Source organism: Centropristis striata, chromosome 16, assembly GCF_030273125.1.
Source record: "Centropristis striata isolate RG_2023a ecotype Rhode Island chromosome 16, C.striata_1.0, whole genome shotgun sequence".
NCBI lineage: Eukaryota > Metazoa > Chordata > Actinopteri > Perciformes > Serranidae > Centropristis > Centropristis striata.
Genome location: NC_081532.1, coordinates 3,148,451 through 3,173,666, shown reverse-complemented (window position 1 = coordinate 3,173,666; position 25,216 = coordinate 3,148,451). Strand labels below are relative to the sequence as shown.

At 36.5% G+C, this 25,216-nt stretch overlaps 1 protein-coding gene across 1 annotated transcript in view; it reads right to left on the bottom strand.

The window, feature by feature from the left end:
* usp40 (ubiquitin specific peptidase 40) overlaps positions 1-22,102 on the bottom strand; it is a 28,808-nt gene extending 6,706 nt beyond the window's left edge. Inside the window, exons 1-24 of the mRNA XM_059353944.1 lie at positions 21,428-22,102; positions 17,940-18,007; positions 17,741-17,854; positions 16,049-16,213; positions 14,939-15,085; positions 13,797-13,940; positions 12,743-12,871; positions 12,443-12,559; positions 11,488-11,595; positions 10,552-10,752; positions 8,974-9,112; positions 8,358-8,439; positions 7,422-7,593; positions 7,243-7,327; positions 6,107-6,177; positions 4,566-4,990; positions 4,326-4,476; positions 3,684-3,744; positions 3,281-3,334; positions 3,003-3,091; positions 2,446-2,532; positions 2,312-2,348; positions 1,649-1,713; positions 813-887 (exon numbers count right to left, since the gene is read on the bottom strand). Coding sequence (XP_059209927.1) covers positions 813-887; positions 1,649-1,713; positions 2,312-2,348; positions 2,446-2,532; positions 3,003-3,091; positions 3,281-3,334; positions 3,684-3,744; positions 4,326-4,476; positions 4,566-4,990; positions 6,107-6,177; positions 7,243-7,327; positions 7,422-7,593; positions 8,358-8,439; positions 8,974-9,112; positions 10,552-10,752; positions 11,488-11,595; positions 12,443-12,559; positions 12,743-12,871; positions 13,797-13,940; positions 14,939-15,085; positions 16,049-16,213; positions 17,741-17,854; positions 17,940-18,007; positions 21,428-21,629 — 2,988 coding nt within the window. The 5' untranslated portion in view covers positions 21,630-22,102. The remainder of the gene's footprint in view (positions 1-812; positions 888-1,648; positions 1,714-2,311; positions 2,349-2,445; positions 2,533-3,002; positions 3,092-3,280; positions 3,335-3,683; positions 3,745-4,325; positions 4,477-4,565; positions 4,991-6,106; positions 6,178-7,242; positions 7,328-7,421; positions 7,594-8,357; positions 8,440-8,973; positions 9,113-10,551; positions 10,753-11,487; positions 11,596-12,442; positions 12,560-12,742; positions 12,872-13,796; positions 13,941-14,938; positions 15,086-16,048; positions 16,214-17,740; positions 17,855-17,939; positions 18,008-21,427) is intronic.
* Positions 22,103-25,216: the final 3,114 nt, after the last annotated feature.

Here is a 25,216-nt window from a genome sequence, read left to right as displayed (position 1 = left end):
TGAAACTAACAAATTATAGTGGAAACGTCCTTCGTTTTCGTCTTTGTCAACTATTTTCATACATAATCCAGTGTTTCTATTAGAAAGAGGATTCTGTTAGTGAACCTGCAGGAACACATGGTAAACATGTTTATTGAGATTGAGATGTTTACACTAGAACCAAAATTCAAAACTCCTGGAACTGTAAGAGTTAATAACCTTATTGGGGCTGAGATGATAAACCAAAGGAAATAAAGGCAAAATTTATTATGACCTCTTTGAATCTGGCACCCAACACATAGCCCATTACAAAAACACTAAAACTAACAAAAACTAAACTAAAACTAGCAAACTCACTATAAAAACGAACTAAAACTAACTGAATTAGAAAACAAAAATTCACAACGAAATTAAAACTAAAACTAATGAAAAATCCAAAACCATTATAACCTTGGTGCAAAGAGAGGCAGAAATATATATATTTATTATAATATAATAAAGTAATAAACTGATAATAGAAAAAACATATGTATAACATCAACAACAAGTTATAATGACAATAACAAAAATATAAAAACTAAAAAAATGAACATGATATAAAAGTGTATTAGTGTCTGAATTAGAATTTTAAACAGACGTTAAATGGGCTTTTAGACATTTTTCTAAACATTTTATAGGGATGGAGTTCTTTGCCAGATGGGAAAAGGTATTTATCCATAATTTAGTCCCTAAATTGAACAATAAATTGACATCAGATGAAAATTGACAGATGAAGATCTAAAGACTGACACGTTGACTGAGAGAGAAGAATGTGTCTCTAAACGTTTCCGTACCTTTGGAGGAAGTTGTCCTTCTGTGACGACTAACGTCTCTCCGTTGTTTATCATCGCCGCTGACAGAGAAACATCCTGAGGATTAAAGGTTTTTAATTATTAATAATAAATAATAATAATGTTCATAATAAAAATAATAATACATTTTATTTATAGAGCGCTTTACATGGTACTCAAAGACGTTTTACAGTTAAGACACAGTGAAAATGCAGTTACAAATTAAAGAAACAATTTAAATCAACAGCATTGGTCATTAAATTAATATGTATATATATATGAATGCATTTCTGTCAAATATATGGCAGAAGTTTGTAAAATTATCTCAAACACTACCCAACGTTTTTTCTGCTTTTGGTTGTAAATTTTCGTTAAAATATAAGTTAAATTTAAGACATTTAAGACCTGGTTATTGCAATTTAAAACCTGTTTCACATCTATACAGACAAAAAAGTTCAAAGTACATGAAGGAAAATTGGAATCCCATAATTATGAATTTTGTTATTTTCAGCCAGATTCAACCGAGCACTAAATGTGCTGTTCTTTAGCCAAAATACATTTAGAAGAGAGACTGAATCTAAAGCTACTTTACAAACTTCACAATAAACTTCATATTAATCATTTTTAAGACCTGTCAAAAACATATTTCCAAATTCAGCTAATTGGATTTTTAGACTTTTCAACCCTTGTCTTAGGGGTCAAAAATGACCCGCCACTATGTTTAACAGAAGAGAAACGCTTCTTAAAAATATATTTTTTCAACTTGAAAATCAATTACTTTTCCCAGAATGAGCCCAACATGAGTCTAGTTTAGGTTTAGTTAAAGCATGTTAACTCACCTCGTCCATCAGAGGCTCTCCGACTTCTTCACACCAGTCGAGCTTCCGTAAGTGCCAACAGGTTCCTGAAAACACACAATTAAATGACATTAACAACTAGATATTGCACCGAAGTACTACAGTAAAACCTCTGTTGGGTTACAGTCTTTTAAGAGCAGAAATACAGGAACATCTAAAAAAATTAGAATATTGAGAAAAAGTTCAATATTTTCTGTCAATTATTTCAGAAAGTGAAACTCATATATTATATAGATTAATTACAGAGTGAAATATTCAAAATATCAAGCCTATATTTCTTAATTTTGATGATTCTGGCTTAGAGATAATGGAAACACAAAACTCAGTGTAGAATATTACATAAGATCAATAAAGAAAAAGGATATTTTAAACACAAATGTCATGCTTCTGAAAATGATCTTCATTTCTATAGATCAATACTTGGTTGGGCTCCTTTTACATGAATTACTGCATTAATATGAGCATGAGTTTCACTTTCAAAAATGATTGACAAAAAATATTGAACTTTTTCATTATATTCTCATTTTTTGAGATGTACCTGTAGAAAATGGGGGGAAAAACTTAATTAATAATGAGTCAACTCAGTACATGCAAGTAATATACAGTAAAATAAACAGGAAAACAACATAAAAACTGTAGTTTTACCATCAAGCCCAACAGCATCCAGCATTGCCTTTAGACACTGCAAATAAAGATTAAAAATTATAATTTAAAATAAGTACACATATATATGTCACATAAACACATGATGAATATTTGACAGAATAAAGAGTCCTCACCTCTTTAACAGTGCAGCTTTTCTCCACTATGATGTCCATCTCCATGCCAGCAGAGGGCGCCGTGCCCACAGAGAAGTGCAGGAAAAGCTGCAGAGCAAAGAGAAAATCTCACATCAATCAAAAATTATTTTAGGTGAGGTCTATTCTGCCCTACAAAGCTTAACTGCAGGAACTAAATTAATATTAATTATATAAAAAAACACAAAATCCAACTCAAAACCAAGCAGTAATTGCACTTACCATGGTCTGCTTTGGATATATATACACTAATTTAAACATAAAAATAATAGAAATTAGAAGTTTATTTGAAAGGGAAATTATTATCTAGATAGTGATGAAGTAAAAAAGTGAGATAAAATTATATTAAGACTAAATCACTTACTTTCCTATAACCCATTTTGCTGGCCAGTTAAAAAACATTACAATTGTGTAGTTACTGCAGTGAGACTTTGTAGGGCAGTATATATATAGTCTATAAACTAAAAAGTGATGCATCATACACCTGTGCAGCTGCAGGTACAAAGGATTTATTGAAGATGTGAAATAAAAAGACCCACCTGTGAGGCCTTGGGGGCGTTTCCCAGACACAGAGTCAGTGTGGTCATGAGTCGAACGCCTGCATCCCGAACACTCAGCTCCTCACACACTGCAAAACAACACACTCAGTCAAATAAACGTCTTCTACAGCTTCAAAGACACATGATGAGAGGAAACACTACAAGCAGGGGGGAGTACCTGTTAAACAGGGGGGCAGTGTAAAGGAATGTCTATGTTAATATCTGGTTAAAATGAGGTTTAGGGGGGATTCCCAGCTCCATTAAAGCAGATTCAGTACCTGGAGGAAGGAGTTTCCCTGAGCAGTCCACCTGCCTCAGACAGAACGCAGCACCTGGTCAGCAAGACAGAAAACTGCTGATTTAATAGATAGACAGACAGAAAACAGCTGATTTAAGAATACAAATACAAAAACATGTTGTTATTGCCTAAACCAGGGGTAGGCAACCTGCGGCAACGGAGCCACATGTCTTCTTTGGTCCAGTATTGAGAAACATATACAGTATGAATTTAAATTGACATTATCCTCTATCCAATATCATATCTGTCTAAAAAGCACATTTTATACACATAAGACATTGGTCCAAATACATTAAATGTACTTAAGGTGGGCTACACTGGTGAATAAAGATGATAACCAGGAAATCCCTGCAGACACATTAATGTTGAACAGAGTTTCTAACCTGGAGGTGTTTCCTGTAGCTGCAGCTCCTCTATGGCTCTCTGTTTCACCTCACACAGCAGCTGATGGACACAAATAAACACATACATTATTTTTAGAAGAATATGATATTATATATATATATATATATATATATATATATATATATATATATATATATATATATATATATATATATATATATATATATATATATATATATATATATAATAAATGAATATAAAAAAAATACAAAATAAGATTAGGAAAGTAGAATAAGGATTAAGAAAATAAATAGAATAAAAATAATAATTATAATGGTATTTCTTGTTGTCTGGTTTTGTTGAGAAAAGCAATAAACAAAGTTGGGAAAATAAATAAATAAATAAATTAAAAAATAAATAAATAAATAAATACAAAAAAATATATATATATATATAATAAATATAAAAAAATACAAAATAAGATTAGGAAAGTAGAATAAGGATTAAGAAAATAAATAGAATAAAAATAATAATTATAATGGTATTTCTTGTTGTCTGGTTTTGTTGAGAAAAGCAATAAACAAAGAAAAAATAAAAAATAAAAAATAAAAATATATATAATAATATATATATATATATAATATATAATAATTATGGCGACAGGCCTAGTAATGACTGACCATATTTCCTGTAGCGGGGACTTTAATCTTCCTCCTCTCCTCTTCTTTTTCTCCTCCTTCTCCTCCTCCATGTGGTCGATGCTCCACCTGGAGCCAGCGGCAGTCAGACGGCGTCGTCACGGTAACGACGTCTCCACTCAGAGTAAACATGCTAACGGAGTTTTTAAAAAGAAACAAAAACAGTAGTAAAACAGAAAAACCTGGAGAAAACAACACACTGACAGTGCTTCCTGTTAGTACCTGCAGTCGAAGGAGTGCGGCTCCAGCACCAGCAGAGCGTCTCCGTCCTTCAGCTGCAGCTCCTTCAGCGTCCGCTGCATGTCGTCAGGAGGAAACACCCTCCACCCGCTGGCTCCTCCTCCCTCTCCGGCCCCCTGCTCTCTCCTCTTTCCTCCTTTATGCTCCTGGCACAGCAGACTCTCCTCCGGCTCCCCCAGCGCCTCCTTCACCTCCCCGAGAGTCGAAGCTCCTGCAAACCCTCTGGCCTCCTTTTTAAGTCCTGCTCCCCCGTTTTCAAAATCTCCGGCTGCCTCCTCGCGCTCCGGCCCGTCCACCTCCTCCTGGTCCACCTCCTCCTGGTCCACCTCCTCCCCCATGAAGGGACGCACCACGTTCAGGAGAACCGGCTCCCACTCGGCTCCCGTTAGGACGGTGGCTCCGCAAACCTGAAGGGACAAAAACACGTAAAAAGAAAGGTCGGCCACTTGGAGTCTTCTCCAGTGAGAACACTGCAAAAAACATAAAGCTTACAAAGTATTTTCAATCCATCCACTTTATTTATATAGCACAATTTTAGCAAACACAAGGTTTCCAAAGTGCTGCACAATCAATAAATAGTAGGGCCGAGACTTTAATAATTTAAAATAATTGACGCCTTTTTATCTCACTTATTTTTGCACCGCGGAACGTTTCTCACTGGATGAGTTTCAGGAGAACCGATTATACTGGAGCACCAACTAGCGTTGATGAGTTGAGACAACAACAAACCACAGTGAACATGAAGGAAGAAGCTGATGAGACCTTTGGTTGGCCCCGTGGATGATGGGACATTTAGTTACTAAAAACCAACGGATGGAAGCGTCCATAAGAGCATGGTTGTGTTGCTAGGCAACAAGGAATTCACATATCACCATAGCAGCACATCCAGCCTCAAGTATCACCTCAATGCTAAACATATAGCAGCTAGCGGCTAGTGTGGTAGCTAGCGTGGATTGTGTTTTACTTCAAAAACCAAAGTATTCTAGTTTACAGAAGGTCTACCTACCTATAGGCTACCTGGATTTATCAAATGTACTATATTTATAAATATGCTATTGCTACACTTAATGGCAAAAATTGCACTGGTCTGTTGGACTTGAACTAAAATAAACAATATTTTTGTTGCTTAAGCTTATGTATTCAGTCATTATTCAATGGTATACTAAAAATCCATGTGAAAAAAATTACTTCTCACTGTTCTCAGGTCAAATATTTATATGCGATTAAAATGTGATTAATTTCGATTAATTAATAACAAAGCCTCTAATTAATTAGATTTCTTTTTTTTAATCGAGTCCCGGCCCTAATAAATAGATAACACAATACAAAGAGAAGTAGTAAACAATAGAACAGAAAAATGCAAAAAATGTACTTACTGCACTGGCAGATAATTTTACTTGTTTCGAGCATGTATTTGCTTAATTCTAGTTATTTATTTCTTATTTTTTGTCAGTTTGTTTTTGCAGCACACCATCACTCATTATAAAAAAAAATAATGATTAAGGGGAATGGTTGGTACTCACCTCTCTGCCGTTCCATACAAACAGCTCAGAGTTTGTACAAATACCTGCACTGTACAGGGAGACACCGTCATCTGCAAAGAAACCACAACAAGAATGTAATTTTAAAACTTCTTCTGTCCTCTTTGTGAATTTTAAAATTTGGTTTTTAGCATCATTATCAATTTCACTCATTAATTCCAGCCTGATTGCATGCAGGAATTGAATAAAAATGCTCCATATTTCCCTTCAGTTATTTGATTTCACTCTGATCACATTGGATAATTTTTCCAAAGCAAAGCAGGACACCATTTCTCATAACCACATTACACATTTAATGTTTTTCATTCTTTTCGGATCCAATGCAATCACTCTCCAAGCCCACAGTAGGGCTGGGCGATATGGACCAAAAGTCATATCCTGATTTATTTAGGCTGAATATCGATATAAATCCTGATATTTTTATCGCAAAGTGAGAGCAAATGTTCAGTCAAAGTCAAATATGACATGTCACAAGTCCCTGTCCCTGAAACTGTTTATTTAAGTGAACATAAATACCGTATAACAACAGGAGAACCTTTTTTTTAAATCAAAGCTCCATAAAGTGCACATTTAAATAAAAAAAATATCTTAAAAATAGCCTAGGGAATAAAATAGGCCAATTCTTTTCTGAAATAAATCTAAAAAATAACTAAATATGACAAACCCTAGTAAGGGCAGCATTTATATAAAAGAAAGATAAAAAAAAATTGAACTATAACGAGATATGCGATATGTTCTAATTCCATATCACATTTAAAAATATATCAATACATTTTTTATATCAATATATCGCCCAGCCAAAGCCCACAGCAGGCATTTTATTAATGAAGGACCCTGCAGCCTGATGCAAAGTCATCATGATAAATGCGTAATATAATTAGCCTCTTGAGGGATCTCTATAGCAGCTAAACATGAGATTAGATTGTCTATTTCTTTCCAGAACAGCTGATTTTTTTGGATTTTTGGGGTGATGATATTTAACAAGTGTCACAAAGTTCCTGAACAGCCATTTATATTGAATCCGTTTCAGTACCGTGTTGATAGTCCGTGTTTTTCCTTTAAACAATAATTTCCCCACTCATTCATTCTCTGCAGGTATTTTGCATTGAATCACTCACCTGTCAGAGTATTGTAGAGGTGCAGACCTGCAGGTAGACCCCTGGCCACAGTCAGAGCCATGTCTCCTTCCCACTGTTCCTGTTTCTATGGAAACAGACGACCCCAAAAACAACTTACTTCTATTGCTCTTTTCAGTTTTTTTTAGCAACACAACAGCTAGTTTTTAATAAGCAGTTACCTGGTAGATAGCTAACCGAAGATCTCCCACAGTTTTCCTGCGGTCGAAGCTCAGAGCGGTGCTCCCGTTGTGCTCTTTGCTGATTGGTTGCAGGGCTCCGTTTTCTAGCCTGTAAAACGGCGCCAGGTGGAGACGCAGCTCCACGGTGTTATTAGAGGCTTCAAACTCCTCGCTGCAACAGAAACAATATCAACTGCTGTTAATTATTCATGTAAGAAAACTAATTCCACAAAACTTCACAGATACAGAAATTACACAGGGAAGCAAACCAGGAAGTGCCTTAAGCTGCCTTCTACCAAAAATGCCAGCAGGGGGTGCTAAGTTTGGCTGCAGAAACATTTCTGTCCATTCATTTCAATGCAAAATGAGAAAACTTCTCACTTGATTTATTACCTTAGAATGTTTTTTTAGGACAACACTATGGTCTCAATCACTAGTAAAAAATATTCTTCAAGACAATTTGATGTCAATAGTTCTAATAATGGCCCCATTTAGAAGAAAATAGAAGATAAAGAATCGTATGATTTGGGGCGGGGCTACCTTTGATTGACAGGTCACTAACAAGGCGAGCCGTCATCAGGAGAGAAGCAGAACAATGCGTATCCACGGCAACGTGTCAAAAAATGTATATATAATGTTATATAGATAGAAAAAAGGACGTTTAGCGGTTTGGTCTCATAACTTTGACCCTTTCACTGTATTTTCACTTAATGACAGTTTATTTGAACGTTTTGTTCATTAAATGTCTTGTTCAGTGTTTGGTTGGACTAACAGACACTCCAAGGAGTCGCTGCTCAGTTTTCTGAGGTCAGTAACCAACGTTTTGTTTTTGTTTTTTTGCCAAAACTAACATCCCAGGTAATGCTCCAGTTAATGCAGAACTTACTAAAGAGCTAAAAGTGTCCTGTGTTAGCAGTGTAATATTTGTTTCTTTACCGCAGTTTCTGCACTCTGACGTTCTCCTGCTGAGCCATCTGGATGAGGTTAGGAGGGACTTTATATTCTGGATTATTCAGAGCTGAAAATGAAGAAAGACAACATTTTAATAGGATGATAAACTAAAAATATATTATCAAAAATAAACCAAATTGTTCCCGCTGCCTCAAAAGAGCCCAGACCATTACCAACGCCACACCTTTTTCTACCTGTTACCTTCAGCCAGGTGGTATACAGGACAATGAAAACACATACAAATAGACTAAAAAACAGCTTTTATGCAAAGGCCATTACAGCTTTAAATGATCACATGAAGTAATTCATGAAATGGTGTATGAATGTGGACGTGGATGTGCTCTATTTATTGTTTGTTTTTAATTCTCCATGTTTTTGATCCCTTTTATCTATTTTATACTATGCGTTTTTACATAGTACATATTGAGTATTGCACTTAATTTTGTTAAGCATTGCATAATGACAAACAAAGATATTCTATTCTATTGTTTCACTGAATCAAATTACCCCATTCCAACTTTAAATCTCCCTACTAAACGTGTCCTCCCGTCGTTCTCTGATCTTCTGTTCCAGTACAAATGTAAAACAGGGTGTCCGTTACCTTCGCAGGGCCGGTGCAGCTGTGTTTTCCTGTAGAACAGCATGTAGGCGCTCTCTTTGCCCTGGAACTGCTTCTCTATGTCAGACTCCCTGATGGAAGTCACCGTGGAGTCGTTGAGGTCGAACCAGTGGCTTCCCTGCTGACAGACACACAGGAAGAGACACCGTGAGAAAAAGAGTCAGAGTACTCACAAGATGTCAACCAGCAGATTAAAAACAGAATTAAGTACCAGTAGGTGTATTTTTTCCCTTCAAAGTCTCACAATAGCTGTGTTTCCATTAGGGGGAAGAGTGGCTGCCGGGAAAGTATCAGGCCACGCCCTCTCAAAAAGTTTGCTGACTCTGAGTGTCTCCACAACAAGAAAAGGGCTCCAGAGAGATTTAGAGACTCTGGAGGTGACATATGGTTTGAGATCGCCGCATAATCGCTAAGCAACAGTTTAAAGGATGACGTCACATACCCGACGGATTAAATACAGGAGACGCAACTGTGGCCGCCTTCGCTAACTGTACACAACGTCAGCAGCTGATCATAAACAAACGGGCATGGCTAACTGTGCACAGAGTAGTCGCTGATCATAAACAAATCCGGTGCTTGTTGTAAACAAACAGAGATCGCTAAGTGAACACCTCCTGCAGCTGCAGCACATACACACTGTACTGCTACAGAGCTAACTGTTAGCCTGTTAGCACATACACACTGTACTGCTACAGAGCTAACTGTTAGCCTGTTAGCACATACACACTGTACTGCTACAGAGCTAACTGTTAGCCTGTTAGCACATACACACTGTACTGCTACAGAGCTAACTGTTAGCCTGTTAGCACATGCACACTGTACTGCTACAGAGCTAACTGTTAGCCTGTTAGCACATACACAGTGTACTGCTACAGAGCTAACTGTTAGCCTGTTAGCACATACACACTGTACTGCTACAGAGCTAACTGTTAGCCTGTTAGCACATACACACTGTACTGCTACAGAGCTAACTGTTAGCCTGTTAGTATATACACACTGTACTGCTACAGAGCTAACTGTTAGCCTGTTAGCACATACACACTGTACTGCTACAGAGCTAACTGTTAGCCTGTTAGCACATACACACTGTACTGCTACAGAGCTAACTGTTAGCCTGTTAGCACTGTGCTACTGTGCACCTCGTTCTGCTCTATGAAAGGGCAGAAAATCACTTTGCGGGATCACTATGAACGCCCTAAGGCGAAAAGCCAGCACAGATCTTTCCAGCAATATAGCGGGGATTTGCGGGACCTCACTATGAAAGGGGCTTATGTTTCTTGTCGCTTGTGACTACTCGCTACTTCACCGGCTTTTAAAAATGGAGCGAGTTCTATCCAATCAGTAACCAGGCTTTTTTTCAGGGGAGAAAAAAGACCCTGCTCTTCTACAGGGACGAAAAAAGTCCAGTCAAAAAAACGCTCGGGGCGGCTCATATTCAAATTGTGGCCGTTTCGGAGAGTGAGACCCGCCTCATAGCGGGTATTCGACTGTAATGGAAACACAGCTAATGTCATTTTTAGACCTTGTTGTTCTTGTTCATGCAGCTGGGGCTTTACAAACCTTTTGTTCAGGCTCTGGCTTCTGGTCTGGTCCTGGCTGTGGTTCAGCAGCTCCGAGGTCTGAAGCTGTTGAAGGATCAGAGTCAGGGGTCTGCTCTGCTGGACCGGGGGGCTCGGCACCAGGACTGGGAGGGTTCGCCTTCAGAGCCACTCGAGTTCCACTGGACACCAACATGAAAACATCACTGTTTGACTGTAGGAACTAGACAGGAAGAGAAAAGAAACAATTATTGATATAACACATATAATGATGTGAGCCACAAAGGGTACCAGACCAGTGGTCATTAACCGTTATGTTGTCTTATGGTCAAAATGACCCACCACTGTGTTTAACAGCAGAGGAAACCTCCTTAATAATCTTTTTTTCAACTAGAAATTCGATGACTTTTCCTAGAATGACATGAGGAAAGTAAAACATTGCTTTTCTTCATATTTGCTTGAAAGCTGTACACCAACAGGTGACAAATCTTGATTTAGGGGTCATTTTTGACCCAGCAGCCATAAAATCCTTTTTAATATCACAAAAACTCATGTGTGTGTGCATGTGGGCATGTATTCACGCATCCTTGCTAAAAAAATATATATTTACACCAATGGGAGTACTTTAGCAATAAAAAAAATTAAACCCCTTTAGTAAAACCAGTTATGACAGGTGTGTTGTGATAAAAAACGAGTGGATTCAACTGATTGAACAGTTTTTCTGCACTGTAAAGAGGGAAACCCTGGATATTCACAAGGTTTGTGACTAATGGCAGGTTGTTCTTCAAGCAAAATAGATTTGGATTTTAAAATTCAATCCAGCTGTTATATTTAAGAGGTTTAGTGAAGGTGGGTCATTTTTGACCTTTAGGACAAGTGGTGCATACAGAAAGTTAAGACAACACAAGAGTTTAAGATTGAAATAATACACAACAACATAATAAAAAGAAAGACATACCTTTCCTATGGGACCGTAGTGTTTCCTGAACTTTTTGCTCCAGGACGAACCGATCTTGTCCATGAGTTTCTGTCCCAGCTGGTCCAGCAGGACGCTCTTTGATGGCTCCTAGTGGACGAGACATGAACATCAGCTGATTAACTAGAGACTACAGGGATCTCTGGAGAAGATGTGGTGAGAATACAGGATGCTGAAAATGTATCAATATTAGGGTTGTCAAAAGTATCGATACTCAAAAAAGTATCGATACTAAAACGTTGTATCCGGATACGATACTCATTTTCAAAAGTATCGATGAAAAGTGTTATTTTCTCTCTAGAAGTCCCAGAATGAAGCAGAGAAAAGTCGACTTATCAAGCTTGCCTAATATTGTGCACAGCATAAAAATATTGTTCTAATTGTTATTTTTTATTGTATTTATTTATTTTTTGCACTACCTCAGACCTGAAGCTTGTTATCATAGTTGCAGTTTCTTTTTGCACAACTGTTTTTTATTATAAATATTTAACCTGTGGTTCTGTTCATTTTTACATGTTGCATTTTTCTTGTTGTTAAAAATATTTCTGTAAAATTTTGGGGTCTTTTGTCCTTGTGGTATCGAGAATGGTATCGAGTATCGAATATTTTCCTGAGTATCGGTATCGAGTTGAAAATCTTAGCATCATGACAACCCTAATCAATACTATATTGAAGGGATATTGAAGATAAATTGTGTCCATAATGCATGAAAGATGTAGAATATTTTTAGGTTTGACAGAGGTTTGTAGCTGAAGGTATGCATGAGTGTGCACATGTTTACATTTAAACCATTTTAACCTGCATTCAACACCAGTTAAAGGCTGAACTACTGACTCAATTAATAAAAAAAACTATGAACCAAACAAAATCCAGATTAAGGAAGCTTTAGACGCTGTTGTTGTTGTTGTTGTTGTTGTTGTTGTTGTTGTTGTTGTACCTGGGCAATAATAGCCGTGATGACAGACAAAGGATCGTCTTCTTGCAGTTTTGGCTCACACATCTGCTTGACCTCCTCTTTGACTTTCTTCTGAGTCTTGGGTTTACATTCTTCCTCCTGACAATAAAAAAAACAACAAGAGGTGATGTCTTTCATAATGCACACATATTAAATAAAAAGCTTGCAGGTTGTGATAAACATATGTGAAAGACAGCAATAAAAATCTAAAAAAAAACATTTTTGACCACTGCTGGTGACCCATAATCTTAAAGTCAAGTAGATAAAACATGTTTTCCTCACCGGCGGCTCCCATCGGCCCAGCTGGTCAATGTCCCTGATATAAACGTGGTAATGGCCGCCGTAGCAGCCGCCCTTATGGATGATGACAGAGAAGAGCTCGTAGGAGTAATCAGAGTCCTTTCCATCAGTCTGGAGGGAAGGAACACATAGTAGTTAATAGAGCTACAGCATGATATAGTGATATTCGTTTTTGGCCGTAGCGGGCTCACTTTTAGGAATATACTGGAGACACTGGTATCATATGAAACTAGAAGATCTAATAAAATCTATAGGCACTATGTGCATCAGGATATCGTGTCAGGAAGTTGTGGAAAAAACTACATGCTACATGCTGAAGAAATGGAACCAGGTATGTGACTCCGTTGTGACGTTATTTCAGACACATTGCTATACACTGCAAAAAGTTGTGTCTAACAACAAGATAAAAACAGTAAATCTGAGGGAAATGATCTTGCTGCATGACAAGATTTATTGAATTAAGATTATTAAATCTAGAAATAAGCATGTTGAATGCTTAAAATAAGTAATTAACCCTTAAAACAAGATAAATTATCTAACACTTCTAAATCTAAAGGTTTTTTTTATCTTCATCGCTGCTTGTGGCTTTAATTTATCTTGTTTTAAGAGTTAATTTCTTATTTAAAGCGTTCAACATGCTTATTTCTAGATTTAATCATCTTAATTTAAGAAATCTTGTCAAGTGAAATTATCTGTACATGCAGCAAGATCATTTCCCTCAGATTTACTGTTTTTATCTGGTTTTTAGACACACCTTTTTTGCAGTGCAGTTAAACAGTTAAATCGCAATATATTGTATCACAATACTCATTATATCGCAAAATGCTCTCAATAATATCGTATCGTGACACAAGTATCGGCATTCAATCATATCGTGGGTCCTCTGATAATTCCCACCTCCAGTAGTTAACTTATCAAGATGTTTTAGAGAATGATTCGTGGATGAACTTCAGAGAAAATGGAACAGAAATAACATTTACGAAAATTACAATTCATCAAAAAAGAAGTGAGGCGAGTGTTAAAACGTGTCGGGTACCTTCTCACAGAACGGCCGTAGGTTGATGGTCAGAGGGAAACCGTAGCGTCCCGTCTCTTTGTAGCGCTCACATTTGGCAAAGTCGAAGCTGAATCTCAGCAAAGACATGGTCATGAATGGAGGAAGCTTCTTCAGCTTGGCAGACTGAAAAATAAGAAAATAGGAAAAGAAAGAAATCTCATAAAAAGATGTTCCTAACATGTAGTTTTAATGATCCTTTCTTCTCAATTATTTACTGTGATTTACTGCATTATAATCAGTGTTGGAAGTATTCAGATCCTTTACTTCAGTAAAAGTACTAATACCACACTGTGACATTACTCCACTACAAGTAAAAGTCCTGCATTCAAAACTTACTGAAGTAAAAGTACAAAAGTATCAAAATGTACTTAAAGTATCAAAAGTAAAAGTACTCTTTATGCAGAATGGATCCACTCAGATTGTTTTATATATTCTAAATATATTATAAGATTATCTGTATTGATGCATTTATTTAAGCAGTGTTTTAATTTCCTCAATATAGGGCTCATTTTAACTACTTAATATGCTGTTATGAGGTATAATTAAAAAAAAAAAAAAAAGATCCTATCACTTTAAATTTATCATGATTTTCATGTCGAAAGTAACTAAAGCTGGCAGCTAAATGTAGTGGAGTAAAAAGTGCAATATTTGCCTCAAAATGTAGTGGAGTAGAAATACAGATGCATCTCAATAAATTAGAGTATCATAGAAAAATTAATTTATGTCAGTAATTCAATTCAAAAAGTGGAAATAACACATTATATAGATCCATTACACACAGAATGAAACATTTCATGTCTTAATTTATTTAATTTCTTCTAATGTTAATGATTATGGCTTAAATTTAATGAAGACCTAATTTTAAAAAGATGTTTATTATGGAAATGTTGGTCTCCGAAAAGTATGTCTTCTATATGACTCAATACTTGGTTGGAGCTGTTTGACTTGAACTACTATAAATGGACTTTTCAATGATATTATAATGTATTGAGATGCACCTGTATAAAGTTACATAAAATGGAAATATTTAAAAAAAAGTATAAGTACCTCAAAATTTTACCTAAGCAAATGTACTAAGTTACATTGTCCCACTGATTATAATCTGTGTTATTGTCTCTAACCTTGGCAGCAGTGACCAGTCTGTCACATTGTGCGCAGCGATAAAGATTATTGCCTTCAAACAATTCTTCCTCCACAAACATGTTCCACAGAGCCTCCTCCAGGCTGGACACGCCACACACACACACTGTCAGGTCCAGGAAGTCCTCCTGGAGAAATAACACGGAAAAAAGAAAACTGGACATTTGATCCGGTATTTCATCACTCCTAAAATCAGAGTTGTATCAACCTAGCAGCCATGCTGGAGATGATGTGGACTCATGGATATATTTTGGTCTTGCGAAAGGATAAAACGATATTGGGACGAAATATGGCAGACCTTAAAAAAAATAACAGGATACGAGATCTTCTTGTAAGGTACTGTATTTGGGACATTTGACAAGTGATGTTGTACAAAAAGAGGATCTGTATCTAATTAAAATATTGTTATCAGAGTTGTATTATTAATATTTAAATCTCTCTCTTTTATTTGTAAACCTTATTTTTGTTTTGATATTTGATTTGACTCCACCTAGGTATTTGTTTGTTTTTTTTGTTTTTATTTTTATTTTTCTACTATCATTCTGCTCTTTCTTGTTGATTTCAAGCATAAATTAACATACACCTTCGTTATTTTTGTATGTGAATGAAAGCAAAAAACCCAATAAAGAGAAGTTTAAAAAAAAATATATATATATATATATATATATTGTTATCAGCAATCAGCAAGTAAAAAGTAAATCATAAGACTATTGTATAGGCCAACACCCCCGTTGTGGAAGATATTTCTTCAAGTTCAAGTCACAATTTGATGACAAATGGGAAAAATGGACAAATTACAGAAGACAGGAAGAGGACGCCACCACTTCCACTATTGGAAAACAAGGACATGTTGATTAATTGCAAGGTTGACTTATGTATATGTGTTACACCCTCCCACTGTAATTGTTCAAGAAAACTTTAATAAAAAATAAGTTAAAAAAGAAAGAAAACTGGTTAATTAGTCATCTTTGTTAGAATTCCCCCTTTTTATAATTCGCAGAGTGTCAGTCTTTGATGTTATTGAGAAAAATGTGTTTCTACTAGTTTCATTTCATTAGAAAAGGAGCCTGTGAGATAGAGCTGTGACTCACCTGTCTCTGGCTGACGTTCCCACAGTCCCTGCAGACGATGCTGTTGACGATGGTCCCGTGGTACAGCTGCTGGATGAACGAGCTCCCAGACGTCCCCACTAGAGAGTGCTCCAACGCACTGAACAGGATCCGGTTCAGCTCCTGCACATCGTGCTGATTTGTTCCCTGAGAGACAAACAAACAGAAAAAAAGGATCAAATTATGAACAATAAGTGGGTCTGCTGTGTCCCAGTTCAATCCTATGAACTTAGAGAAAACATTGTAAATTACACTTTTAATAGTTTATTGTACATTTGACTGGAGTCACAAGAACTATCTCCTACTGAACACCTCAAAGACTAAAAGATGATCATAGATTTCTACAGGTTCAAGCCCCCCTTCAGCCAGTGAATACCTGTGGGGTGGACATGGAGGAGTTGCTAAGTTCTAAGTACCTAGGTGTATACCTGGATAATAAGCTGGAACTTGAAATACCCAGATCATCCGCTACTCAAAACCTTTATGAACCAAAAAAACAGCAGTGGACGGCTACTCTACAAAAGATCTTCTCTCCTACAGACATCAGGCTGTCTAATTCTAACAGAGTTACCAGGCTAACTGAATTTCCTCTCAGGGATAAATAAAAGTAATTTTGATTTTGATTGATTTGATTTTTGCCTGCCGCCCAACTCACTATGCACCTGACCCTTAAGCCCCAATTGGGGTCGCGAGATGATTTCTGGGGGTCTCCAAATCATTTTGGAAGTCAGCTCTGTCTCCACTGTGTTAAAGTGTTCATGTGTTAATGTGTTTTAGTCTTTTTGATCTTTTTTGGGGTCATTTTGTGTCATTTTTTGTCATTTTGTGTCTTTTTTGGTCATTTTGTGTCTTTTTTTGATCATTTTGTGGTCAATTTGATTCTTTTTTTGGTCATTTTGTGTCTTTTCCGACAAATCCCAAAGTATCAAGTTGTTACTTTCCAAGGAGTCTCTGGCTTGAAGCTGACTGTTACACACTCAGGAGGTCAGAATGGACCTTTAGACTGATAGCAAAGGACTTAGATTAAACGGGCGCCTCCCGTTAGAGGAGTTCCAGGTCCAACTGGTAGGAGGCCCCGGGGAAGACCCAGAACACGGTGGAGGGATTATATCTCTCTCCTGGCCTGGGAACACCTCGGGGTCCAGGAGGAGCTGGACGTTGTGGCTGGAGAGAAGGACGTCTGGAATGCCCTGCTTATCCTGCTGCCCCCGCGACCCGGCCCCGGATAAGCGGACGAGAATGGATGGAATGGATGGATGATTTGATTTTCTTATTATCATTAAAGAAATCAATGTATTTTACCATTTACATGTTTACATTTAAGTGACACTTTTCTCTTTTGATTAGTTCTGGAGATCTGCTTCCTGTTAAATCACATCATCATTATATATTTGCAGTCTTGACCTAGAAAAGGCGGTTCTGCGTGTCCTGTGGCACATTCTGTGCATGTTTCTCCCTCTTCATGTATTAGTTTTGCATGAGTGCAGCTCGGAGGCCTCCAGTCAAAATGGAATTCAAATCAGGTTGCGGTCTCGACCCGAGCACGTTTGGAGATCCAGTGTTGTGAGTCTCAGCGTGCGTTTCCTGTCTGTATGAGTGGAAGGTAGATGAGAAGTGTAACCTGAGCTTCTCTCTCTCTTCCTCCACTAATAAACAGAGATAATGGACACTGACCTCGCTGCTGTTCCAGCCGAAGCTGTTGGTGAGGTCGGCGGTGGAGGCGCTCTGCTGGTCCACCAGCAGCAGACTGGTGAAGAGCCTCTGCAGCTCCAGAGGGATCACTCTGACCTGAGGAGGAGAAAGAAAACCTTGTTACACTTCACAGAAACATACAGATATTATATCTGAGGTTAGAGTTTCAGGTATCACTTACTTTGGCCCCTGGTTTGTCTTTGTCTTCCAGGCATCCTAACTCCTCGGCCCCCAAACCAAACAGCTCCTCTGGAAGGAAACACACCAAAAAAAACAATGAAGTAAACAGTGATTGGAGAAATATTTTGAGATGTGTCACCCCCAATGTTTTAGGTGTCAAGTGAAGAGGGAACACTATCCCACTTATTCGTATCATGTCATAAGCTACAACCATTGTGGGGCTCTTTGAGTTCACCGTGTTGTTTGGAACGGCTAATCCAGATAGTGGGAAAAGTAGTTATGAAGCTATTAAAGGCTATCTCCCTTTCAACATTGTTAGCCAGAAAGTTAATTCTACAGTCTTGGAAATCTGAAAGGGCTCCTACATTTGAAATGTGGTTGAGAGAGCTGGGAAATGTATTACACTTGGAGAAAATCAGGTACATCATATCTGCTAAAGAGGATATCTTTTTTTTTAAAAATATGGCAACTTTTTCTTGATTTAATGTCTAAAAACTGAATTAGTGCTATTCCGTTGCTGTGCCATTTATGTTATACCCTTGTTTTGTTTGTCTCATGTCAAAAACTCTGTCAAAAAAAGCAAAACCATGTAATGTTCTGTGTAGCTCCACCAACTATCTCTAATTTGTATATATTTTTCTGATATGAAAACAATAAAAATAAATACACAAAATAAAAAAAAACCATGATTGGAGGATATTTGATTTTATTGTGGATCACAACAGAAAACTTACAATAAGTTGATTGTGGTGACTTTCTGGATAATCATTGAATATCATCATGAGTGACTTGAAAACTCTTCAAAAGTCCTCTTTTTATTTCCTGATTTACGTTAAATTGCCACAAACGTTATAATGTTAGCCCTATGCTGTAGAGGAGGGAATCAGCAGAGGCCCCACAATACGATTTTACCCCGATACTTGAGTCATGATACAATATTATTGCAATTTTAAGCATTTTGCAATATGGTGAGTAATGCAATATAATATATTGCCATTTAACTGTTTAACTGCATTTTGTGTCCACAAAATTCAATTCAATCAAGAATTTTTTTGTTTCTATAAATTCCTTAGATCTTCTACTTTCATATGATACCAGTATCTCCGGTATATACCTAAAAGTGAGTCCGCCGGCTGTTGGAACCCTAAATATCAATACTTGGCAGCCATGAATAGATATATTGCGATTTTATGCTGTATCAATATTTTTCCCACACCTCTCCTGTGCTGTGTGGTCCCTCTCATCCTAACCTATACCTGGCTGTTCTCACCAGATACGATTGGAGCTATGGTCTTCAGATAATTGATAATTGACAGTTTGGTTTTTCTTATAACTGCAATATTAATTAATAATCAGAGGCGATAAGTACGGTGGCCCTGAAGTGTAAACCACACCAACAATTCATCACATGCTGGCGTGTTATATGAATTGCTGGTGTGGTTTGCACTGTAACCGTTTCAACCAAGTAGAAATTATTTTATTTTACATCTCATATTATATTTTTCAGTTCCATTAAAAGAGTTCTAAGCATATTTGATGATTACTGGGACAATACATATATAAACATGAAAACAACAAAAATAGCTGATAAGAGTTTAATTTAAGAGCTGATATCTACACATTTTCCATCGTTTTCTTGATAATAACCAAAACCATTATCAAGAAATCCATGGAAAATGTCTAGATATCAGCTCTTAAATGAAACTCTTATGAGCCATTTTTGTTGTTGCATTATATTTGTCCAAACAAATTTACCTTTAGTTGTACCAGGCATTAAAATGAACAATGAACAAGAAATTGAAGAAAACAATTGGTGGTCTAATCATTTTTACATCTATTTTGGTCAATTTGTTCCTATTTCGCAAATTTTGTGTAATTTCTATCTATTTTAGGTCATTTTGTGTCTTTTTTGATCATTTTCACATCTACAGTCACGGACACAGTCTTGATAATAACCATAATTAAAGAAAACCATGTTAAATGTCTAGATTTCAGCTCTTAAATTAAACTCTTATGAGCTATTTTTGTTGTTATCATTATATTTGTCCAAACAAATACCTTTAGTTGTACCAGATATTAAAATGAACAATGAACAAGAAATTGAAGAAAACAATGCGTGGTCTAATCATTTTTACATCTATTTTGGTTGATTTGTTTCTATTTCGAAAAAAATGTGTCATTTTTTCATCTATTTTAGGTCATTTTGTGTCTTTTTTTAAAGTCATTTTCAGGCATTAAAATGAACAAGAAACTGAAGAAAACAATGGTCTAATATTTTCTTCCATGACTGTATAACTGCCCTCTGGTTGTCTGATGATCCCAGCAGATTCATTTTAATGTCTGGTACAACTAAAGGTACATTTGTCTGGACAAATATAATGAAAACAACACTTATTGATGCACTAATAGCTCTTATTGCACTATACCTTGATTGTTTATTCTTCCTGTAAGTCGCTTTGGATAAAAGCTAAATGACTAAATGTAAATGTGAATGTGTGAGGAGCAGTGTTGTGGTCTCACCTCTGAACTCCGGGGAGAAGTAAATATAATGATAACAACAAAAATAGCTGATAAGAGTTTAATTTAAGAGCTGATATCTAGACATTTAACATGGTTTTATTGATAATTATTTTGGTTAATATCAAGAAAACCATGTTAAATGTCTAGATATCAGCTCTTAAATTAAACTCTCATTAGCTTAGTTTGTTGTTATTATTATATTTGTCCAAACAAATGTACCAATGACCAAAAAGGACACAAAACTATCGAAATAGAAACAAATTGAACAAAAAAAGACACAAAATTAACCCCATAAAGGGCAGAGCAGCGTTGGAGTTGGAGCTGATATCTAGACATTTTCCATGGTTTTCTTGATATTAACCAAAATAATTATCAATAAAACCATGTTAAATGTCTAGATATCAGCTCTTAAATTAAACTCTTATCAGCTATTTTTGTTGTTATCATTATATTTGTCCAAACAAATGTCCCTTTAGTTGTACCAGGTATTAAAATGAACAAGAAACTGAAGAAAACAAGGGTGGTCTAATAATTGTTACATTATTATTATGACCATTATTGGTCATAATAATTGTTACATCATTATTTTGGTTGATTTGTTTCTATTTCGAGAAAATTGTGTCATTTTTTCATCTATTTTAGGTCATTTTGTGACTTTTTTTAGTCATTTTCAGGCATTAAAATGAACAATAAACTGAAGAAAACAATGGTCTTATAATTTTTCCCATGACTGTATAACTGCCCTCTGGTTGTCTCATGATCCCAGCAGATTCATTTTGATGTCTGGTACAACTAAAGGTACATTTGTCTGGACAAATATAATGAAAACAACACTTATTGATGCACTAATAGCTCTGATTGCACTATACCTTGATTGCTTGCTTTTATGCTTCCTGTAAGTCGCTTTGGATAAAAGCTAAATGACTAAATGTAAATGTGAATGTGTGAGGAGCAGTGTTGTGGTCTCACCTCTGAACTCCGGGGAGAAGAGGAGGGTCTGCAGCAGGGAGTTGAGGTAGCAGGTCCCTCCCTGGTTCTTGATGCCGCACAGATTGCTCCTTCCTCGGGGTGGAGGTGGCTCCTCTCCCCCCTTTGCAACTCTCCCCCTGGAGGAGGAGGAAGAGGAAGAGCAGCCCTCCTCCTCCTCTTCCTCGAAAAGATTCCCAAACATGCTGCCTGCCTGAGTGGTTTTATTCCTTTTTCTCTAGATTATTCCGTAGTAAATCAGGTGTTAACCCTCTTGCTATCTCATCTTGGTTTTGCCGAGTTCTCTGTTAACAATGGCCGGACTGACTCTGAAATAAGAAGACTTGACGGGGCTGAACATAGCGACTAGCACCGGATACTGCATAGATTATGTTATTGGGCTCGCTGTGAAGTTGTTTTACTAGTTTAACTCGGTTTGCACGAAGCCAAATCGATCCTCAAGCAGCCTGACAGCTCAGCGAAAAAAAAAAAATCAGGCTTCTCTGTTTCTGTCACAATAAAAGGAATAAAGACGTTTACCAACCGGAAGTCTAGCGACTCATTTAACTAAAATATTACACAATAAAGCTCCTGACACTGGCTCGTTCCTCTCCCGCTTGTCTTAAAACAGATAACAAACCAAACGTAAATAAAAATACCGTCGGTGAACAGTAGGCAGCCATGTTTCTCCCTGGCAGGAAAATGGAGCGGTGCATTCTGGTACTTGTAGTATCACCTAGGCAACGGCTCCTCCAAATTAATTTCACTGAGGGTATTTTCATTACTTTGCTAATGTGTATAAACAACTTAAGTGCGGTTTATTGTGATTTTTTTTACTGTCAGTTTATGCCACAGACATAATAACATGTTTACAGACATGTTTTTTTTTCACACACATAAATTATAGCAATAAAAACTACATTTCCGACAAGTCTAGGCTTGAAGTTATGGGGCTTGTAGTCTTCCAGAAGGAACATGTTTCAGTGCAGGGATGAGCAACTTGAATGCTGCAGGGGGGCCACAATTTTTTTTAATCAACACTACCGCATAACATGGTTCTAAAGTGACCCGACTGAGATTTTATTTTCTATATCTTTGCATTAAATTAATTTCATCATTCATTACTGCAGGTTTTCCTAAAATAACTTTCTTTCTTTTCTTTTCCTTTCTTACTTTTTGAATAAAAATTGTATCACTACGCTTCTAATGCACAACATGGGTCAAACATTTCATTATGGGGTATTGTGTGTATAATTTTAAGGAAAAATGAAATTAATCAATTTTGGAATAAGGCTGTAACATAACAAAATGTGGAAAAAGTGAAGCGCTGTGAATACCTTCCAGATACACTGTATGTGGGGCAAAATGATACATAACCATGTTAAATGTATTAAATATATGAGTGTTTGGCCCCTCTTACTGCTAAAGTAACTATTTTAAACAAATTACTATTATTAAAGTATTAGGCTATTTAATTTCATATCAAATTTGGATGAATGAGTCATTTTTAACCCATGTGTCTTTTCTTCATAAAGTATGAGAGGAAAAATGGATATAATGATCTGTTGTAATAAAAAAGATATTCAAAGAATACTTGGACTATTCAATTATAAAATAAATAGATTTAAAAAGAGCATTAAAGGGGTTAAATATGTTTACAGTGCAGCAACTTAACATATTTCATGCTCAAATGCATGTTTAACAGTATAAATAGGAATACAAAAGGTTTGAAGCAAATAAAAAACAAACACTTACTGTGATTTCTTTTTTTTTTTCAGTGCAAGAACAGCAGACCAACATTAATTGCAAGAAGTAATTTTGTGCATTTTTACACTGCACTTTTAAGATTTCATGCTCAAATGCATGTAGTTGTACTGAGGGCCACTTCAAGTGAGGGTGCGGGCCGTATGTGGCCCCCGGGCCTCCAGTTGCCCATCCCTGTTTTAGTGTTTATGGAGGTTGGTATTTCTGTGCCCAGGGCCATGTGTGCAGGTTTGCATACCAGTCAAAGACCTCACCAGGATTTTGATTAACCATGAAATTAAGTAAGTATGATCCTGCAGGGTATGTTTACCACCTGTGTTGCCCACCCACTTGCTCTAAATACATAAATACAAATGCTAAAAATGATCCAATGCATAAACAACATGCATATAAACATATAAAGTCTGGTTTGTTGTAATTTAAATAATTTACTGTCACTTTTTATATCAATTTCATGCAGTCAAAGGCAATAATCAGTCTGTTTTTTTATGAGAATACACATCCCAGTAAGTAAACAAATGTTAAATATCATTAATATTAAATGTTTTTACAGAAAGATAGAAATCTCACAGAGGCTGTCTTGAGCTGCAATCATTTCTGTCTTACAATGCACAGAAATAGACAGATATAATCTCATAAAAAGCTTGTGCTTGTTATATTGCTGTTTAAATTAGGAACATTAGCTGATAAAGTGATGTTGAGCATGCAGAGCTGGCACAAACCAGGCAGTTGAATTTCTCTGGTGAGTATATTTCCATTTAGTTTGCAGATAAAAAGGAAAGGGCCATGTGTGCAGGTTTGCATAACAGTCAAAGACCTCACCAGGATTTTGATTAGCCACAAAATCCTGCAGGGTATGTTTACCACCTTTGTTGCCCACCCACTTGCTCTAAATACATAAATACAAATGCTAAAAATGCTCCAATGCATAAACAACGTGCATATAAACATATTAAGTCTGGTTTGTTGTAATTTCAATAATTTACTGTCACTTTTTATATCAATTTCATGCAGTCAAAGGCAATAATCAGTCTTTTTTTTATGAGAACACACATTCCATTTAGTAAACAAATGTTAAATATCATTAATATTAAATGTTTTTACAGAAAGATAGAAATCTCACTGCTGCAATCATCTCTGTCTTACAATGCACAGAAATAGACAGATATATTCTCATAAAAAGTTATATTGCTGTTAACATTAGGAACATTAGCTGATAAAGTGATAAACCAGGTAGTTGTATTTCTCTAGTGAGTTTCACTTTGCACATAAAAAAGGAAAGCTACACAGTTAGCTGTTGGACTGTGCATGCAGAACCCGCTACACAGGTGCACCATGCTTTTTTTGCCCAAAACAATTTCCCAAAACAATTTTTTTTTAAGCAGCCATGTCAGTAGCGACCCATCTTGTTATGATCTGGGCCTAAGAAATATGAGAATCATTCTTCAAAACCCATAATGTGCAAATCTCTGTGATTTTAGAATATAAAATCCTCCTCCAAATTCCCAGGACATATATTAAGGTTATGACTAGGGCCGGGACTTTAACACAAAAATTAACGCGTTAAAAAAATTGACGCATTTTTAATCGCACTTATTTTTGCAGCGCGGAACGTTTCTCACTGGATGAGTTTCAGGAGGACCGATTATACTGGAGCACCAACTAGCGTTGATGAGTTGAGACAACAACAAACCACAGTGAACATGAAGGAAGAAGCTGATGAGACCTTTGGTTGGCCCCGTGGATGATGGGACATTTAGTTACTAAAAACCAACGGATGGAAGCGTCCATAAGAGCATGGTTGTGTTGCTAGGCAACAAGGAATTCACATCCAGCCTCAAGTATCACCTCAATGCTAAACATATAGCAGCTAGCGTGTTTTACTTTAAAAGCAACATGGTCTCACAGGAATCCGTGAAATAGCCACGGATTTCGCTTAACCCAAAATCCGTGGAATAGCCACGGAATCACTCAAATTTCCGTGAAACTGACACGGATTTCGCTACAATGCAAGTTAATGACAGTCAT